A 6,151-nucleotide genomic window follows, 5' to 3' on the forward strand; every position below is an offset into this window, starting at 1 on the left:
AACTCTTCAAACAACTCTATCTATTTTCTCTTTTAATCTATTATTTTTATTAATTGTATAGATTATAATAATAATAAATGTAATTTTTTAAATTTAAATGAGATATTTATAAGATATTATTATTTAAATATGGATAAATGTTTCTTTATGAATCTATATATATATAGGCAATTTCTCAGGTGGAGACGGTAAAAATGTCTGCACCGGTGGAGACCTTTTTTTTTCCACCATTTGATCAAATGAACAGCTTTGATATTCATTAAGCTATATATATATGTCAACTTCAATCAATCAATCTCTCTTATATATAACATGGCTACACAACTTCAACTACAATCAATCAATATCTCTTATATATAATATAACCCTTTTTTATGTACCTCGATGCCTAGCTCGATAGGTCCTTAAAAATCATTATTTTTAAGAAAAAAACCATCTGCCTCGATAGGACTCGACAGAACTCGATAGATCTCGATGCAATTGATAGAAATTGCATAATTTTTCACTCGGGTGTCCGTTTGAGGTGATTTTTTTTAATTTGGGTATTTTCTTGAGATCTATATGTTTGGGATATGTAAACACACATTTGGGAAGTTAAAAGTTTGAAAACATACCAAACTTTGAAAATATAATGGTATTATTTTTGAACTTTGGTGTGTTTTCAAGTTTTCAACTTCCCAAATGCATGTGTAAACATATTAGGCGTGTAGATCTCAAAAAAATACCCAAATTAAAAAAAAAATCACCTCAAACGGACACCCGAGTGAAAAGTTATGCAATTTCTATCAATTGCATCGAGACGTATCGAGTTTTATCGAGTCCTATCGAGTCTCGATAGGTCTCGATGCAAATCGATGCAATTAATAGAAATTGCATAACTTTTCACTCAGGTATCCGTTTGAGGTGATTTTTTTTTTTTTAATTTGGGTATTTTCTTGAGATCTACACGTTTGAGATATGTAAACACACATTTGGGAAGTTAAAAGTTTGAAAACATACCAAACTTTGAAAATATAATGGTATTGTTTATGAACTTTGGTGTGTTTTCAAGTTTCCAACTTCCCAAATGCATGTGTAAACATATTAGACGTGTAGTTCTCAAAAAAAATACTCAAATTAAAAAAAAAATCACCTCAAACGGACACCCGAGTGAAAAGTTATACAATTTCTATCAATTGCATCGAGTCCTATCGAGTACTCGATAGAACTCGATAGGTCTCGATGCAATTGATAGAAATTGCATAACTTTTCACTCGGGTGTCCGTTTGAGGTGATTTTTTTTAATTTGGGTATTTTCTTGAGATCTACACGTTTGAGATATGTAAACACACACTTGGAAAGTTAAAAGTTTGAAAACATACCAAACTTTGAAAATACAATGGTATTGTTTTTTAACTTTGGTGTGTTTTCAAGTTTTCAACTTCCCAAATGCATGTGTAAACATATTAGATGTGTAGATCTCAAAAAAATACCCAAATTAAAAAAAAAAAGCACCTCAAACGGACACCCGAGTGAAAAGTTATGCAATTTCTATCAATTGCATCGATTTGCATCGAGACCTATCGAGTCATATATCGAGTTCTATCGAGTCCTATAGGACTCAATAGAACTCGATAGGTCTTGATGCAAATCGATGCAATTGATAGAAATTGCATAACTTTTCACTCGGGTGTCCGTTTGAGGTGATTTTTTTTTTGAATTTGGGTATTTTTTTTAGATCTACACGTCTAATATGATTACACATGCATTTGGGAAGTTGAAAACTTGAAAACACACCAAAGTTAAAAAACAATACCATTATATTTTCAAAGTTGGGTATGTTTTCAAACTTTTAACTGTTAGAATTTTATATGGACTAATATAATTACAAACATAATTCCATTATCACAATAATTTTCTAGAGTGCCTACGAATAGTTAAAAACCATAATGGGATGGTTAATATTAATCTAATTGCAATTGAGGCACATGGTAGCACCCTAAAGACTATAGGTTGGCCCATTAAATCATAGTCCACCATATCTGATAATATAAGCCCAATAGGCCCAATATACCCCTTAGGGTAAGAAGGCATATGAGACATATATATTGAACATATATGTTGTTGGGAAAAACACTGTGGCATATGGTTTGGTAAGGGTTGCTCTCCATAAGATCTCTCTTGTATTGTTTTCTAATATTGTCGTGTGTAGATCGTGAGAGATTCAAGGATGAACATTGGAGACTCAATGTCAGGTATGTTTCATCTCTATATATTCAATTCAATGCTCTAAATAAAAAGTGTTCCTGGATTATTGTATGAGCATGCTATGTTGATTTGAATCTGATTTATGAATTTATGCTCATAATATAATTTATATTTAACAATTGGTATCAGAGAGCCAGGTCTTTTGATTTTAGAGCTTATTGTCAAATACCCCAATTTTTTGTCAATTTTTTTTACAATGAAAATTTGAATTGGACTATGAAGAAAATTAGTATATTAATCATCAATGGGTTCAGACCATTTTTTTACAAAATTTTGGGGAAATTTTTTGAGTGTTTTCGGCCATGGATACCAATTTTTTCCAAAAATTTTCATAGATAAAAGTATATATAATTATTGATTTTGAGAGTTTTTTAACCCAAATGGAGGCCGGAAATTGATAGAGGATGAGATGTGGAGCAAAACCCCTAAAAAAGAGTCGGATTTGGTGGCCGAAGATGGTCTATACGACCGGGTCACGAACCGGGTCACGTAGACCCGAGATGCAGACCCACGGGTCAAAACTGGGTGACAGGGACGATAAAAACGACATGTCGTTTTGCCTCTGTCAGGCAAAAACGACATGTCGTTCGTACGGAACGACACGTCGTTTGACGTCTGAGGGGTCGAATTTTTATTAAAAACGACACGTTGTTTTTTTTTTTAAAACGACACGTCGTTTTGAGGTGTGAAGGTCGATTTTTATAGTGACAAACGACATGTCGTTTTTGTTAAACTACATGTCGTTTTTTGGTAAACTACATGTTGTTTTTGTTAAACTACATGTCGTTTTTGGTAAACTACATGTCGTTTCTTGGTAAACTACATGTCGTTTTTGAAATTTTTTTTTTAAAAAAAATTAAAAATTAAAAAAAAAAATATATTTTGGGGCGCGTGGGGGCGCGTGAGGTGTCCTTTTTTGGCCAAATTTTTACCATTTCACTCCTATTCTTACACCCTATTTTATATATATTTATGCACAAGATTAACCCATGAATTCTATTCATAATTGTATTTGTATTTAATCTTTTGTGGCATAAATCTTATTATATATTGTCAACAATTATTGTTTATTTTCTTGCCTGTCGTAAGAATAAGCATGTGAATTGTTTGGTAATGAGGAACATTTAAATATTAATTTATTTAAATTTTGTACCATCCTCCAAATTTGCATTAAGATCCATACAAGTAATTACTTATCCTATCGATAATAATTGCTTGCTAAGGATGCTTAATATGGTGAAGAAAATTTATTAAATATTATGAATCACAATTTATCTATCCTTTCGATAGTAAATTAATGTATTTGATTATAATGTTTAATAGATTGTTCTTACCTGTGTATGAGTTCTATTTTGTGTGTTTGTCTAAGAACTCTAGCATACATAATGATCATTTGTTATTTTGCGATCATATATTGATGAGAAAAGAGCACAAATGACATGGTTTATCATAACATGTATTTAATAGTTATTGCTCTTGTTTCTCATTCAGCTGTAAGCATTCCTAGATCTCCTGCCGTCTTGACGCTGAATGCAACCAACCACAAGCAGTGGATTGAAAATATCACGATGAACTTGACCTTCATGAAAGTGGACTTGGCCTTGAGAATTGATGCACCATCTAAGCCTGCTGACGATGCTACTGAGAAGGATAAGAAATCTTACGAGGACTGGGAACACTCCAATCCTTGTTGCTTGATGCTTATGAGATATCACATGGACGAATCCATTCGTGATAGTATTCCCAAGTCTGAGAATGCAAAGGATTTTCTTGCTGCCATTAAGGAAAAGTATAAGAAATTCTCAAAGAATGAGAAGAATGAACACTTGAACATGCTGCATCACACTGTTTACGATGGTTCAGGTGACATCAGGGCTCACATTGACAAGCTCATGGGCCACTATCATAAACTTAAGGCCATGGATATGGACCTTGGTGAGGATTACATGGTGTGGTTAGTGATGGAGAATATTCCATCTCAGTTTGATTCAATCAGATCAAGCTACAATGCTCAGAAGGAGCAATGGACTGTTGGGGAGATGTCTGTTATTCTTGCCAAGGAAGAGGAGGACATGAGAAAAGGTAGGGCAAGAAGTATCTCCATGGTGACGAACCCAAACAATCCTCACAAGAGAAAGTTCACTTCCAACAACTCTAGTGACCAAAAGCATCCTAAGAAGAAAGCCAACCATCCTAAGGGAAATGGGCAAGCTAGCTCATCTTCAACTGGTCATAAGAATGAGTTTTTCAAAGGGAAGTGCAACTTTTGTCAATGCTTTGGGCATAAGAAAGCTGATTGTCGAAAGCTCAAAGCTCACTTAGAGAAGAAAGGTAATTGTCTTGTGATGGTTTGTTTAGAGTCCAATATTATTGATGTGCCCTCAAACACTTGGTGGTTAGATACTGGAGCTACAATTCATGTTACTAATTCCTTGCAGGCAGTGACAAACCGAAGAAGACCGAGTAGGTTGGAGGAGCATGTATACATGGGAGACGATACTAAAGTCAGAGTTGAATTTTTTGGGATTGTCAGACTGCAGCTAAATACTGGGCATTTTTTGGAGTTGCATGATGTTGCTTATTTACCCTCTATTAGGAGGAATTTGATTTCTGTATCTATTTTGGATAGACTAGGTTATAGTCTTCATTTTGGATCTGGAAAACTGACTTTGTATTGTGACTCTATGTTGGTTGGAAATGGAACTTTATGTGGAAACTTATATAAGCTTGATTTACATGATGTTGTTCCCGTCACTTCTACTTCTTCTTCTTCTCTTAATGCTATTGTTGGGTCAAAACGTGCAAGATCAGATTTGAAATCTTCTATGCTTTGGCATAAACGTTTAGGCCATATTTCTAGAGATAGAATGGAGAGATTGGTGAAGGATGGTGTACTTCAGGATCTTGATTTCTCTGATTTCACTGCCTGTGTTGATTGTATAAAAGGAAAGTTGACTGCCAAGGTTAGAAAGAGCAAGTCAGACAGGTGCACAGATGTATTGGACACTATTCATACTGATATTTGTGGGCCTTTTGTTCCACCTGCTATGGGTGGTTATAGATACTTTATCACCTTCATTGATGATTTTTCCCGGTATGGTCATGTTGAGCTCATTCGTGAAAAATCTGAATCTTTGGATGCTTTTAAGATTTTCAAGACGAATGTTGAGCTTCAAAAGGGAAAGAAGATTAAAATTGTCAACTCTGATTGAGGTGGAGAGTATTATGGACGTTATGATGAAACTGGAAGGAACCCCGGGCCTTTTGCCAAATACTTGCAGGAATGTGGTATTAATGCAAGATATACAATGCCAGGGACACCCCAACAGAATTGAATTGCTGAAAGGAGAAATCGCACTCTTCTTGACATGGTGCGATGTATGTTGATTCATTCTAGCTTGCCAGATTTTTAATGGGGTGAGGCATTAAAAACTGCAGCTTATATCTTGAATCAAGTGCCTAGCAAGTCTGTCCCAAAGACGCCTTATGAGCTATGGTCAAGTAAGAAACCAAGCTTGCGTCATTTTCATGTTTGGGGTTGCAAAGCAGAAGTGAGGCCCTATAATCCACAATCTAAGAAACTTGATCCGAAGACCATTAGTAGATATTTTGTGGGCTACACCATTGGATCAAGGGGTTCCAGATTTTATTGCCCATCTCACACCACCAGGGTTATAGAATCAGATAGGGCTGTCTATTTTGAGGATGAATTTGGTTCAAGTCAAGGGTCAAGAGAAATTGTTTTCAGGGAAGAACGTATTTTTGTCCCTGTACATGTCGCTTCCGCTCCTATTGATGACCCTGTGATTGAACAGATTCCGGCAGAAACTCATGATGAACCTCAAAATCAAGAACAAGGTGAAAATCTTGATATTGGGGATGATGAAGCTATGATGAGAAGATC

At 35.0% G+C, this 6,151-nt stretch overlaps 1 protein-coding gene across 2 annotated transcripts; it reads left to right on the top strand.

Annotated features, from left to right (window-relative positions):
• Positions 1 to 2,167: 2,167 nt before the first annotated feature.
• Positions 2,168 to 4,990, top strand: LOC133816274 (uncharacterized). 2 transcript variants are annotated; one of them, XM_062248857.1, is made up of 3 exons: positions 2,168 to 2,234; positions 3,739 to 4,578; positions 4,686 to 4,990. In XM_062248857.1, exons 1-3 carry the CDS (start codon positions 2,210 to 2,212, stop codon positions 4,712 to 4,714), a joined length of 894 nt encoding a protein of 297 aa, XP_062104841.1. In that variant the 5' UTR covers positions 2,168 to 2,209; the 3' UTR covers positions 4,715 to 4,990. The 2 variants fall into 2 exon arrangements, with proteins under 2 accessions (XP_062104841.1, XP_062104840.1); XM_062248856.1 differs by lacking the exon at positions 2,168 to 2,234 and having other exon boundaries at positions 3,575 to 4,578.
• The last annotated feature ends 1,161 nt before the right edge of the window (positions 4,991 to 6,151 follow it).

Source organism: Humulus lupulus, chromosome 2, assembly GCF_963169125.1.
Source record: "Humulus lupulus chromosome 2, drHumLupu1.1, whole genome shotgun sequence".
Lineage (NCBI taxonomy): Eukaryota > Viridiplantae > Streptophyta > Magnoliopsida > Rosales > Cannabaceae > Humulus > Humulus lupulus.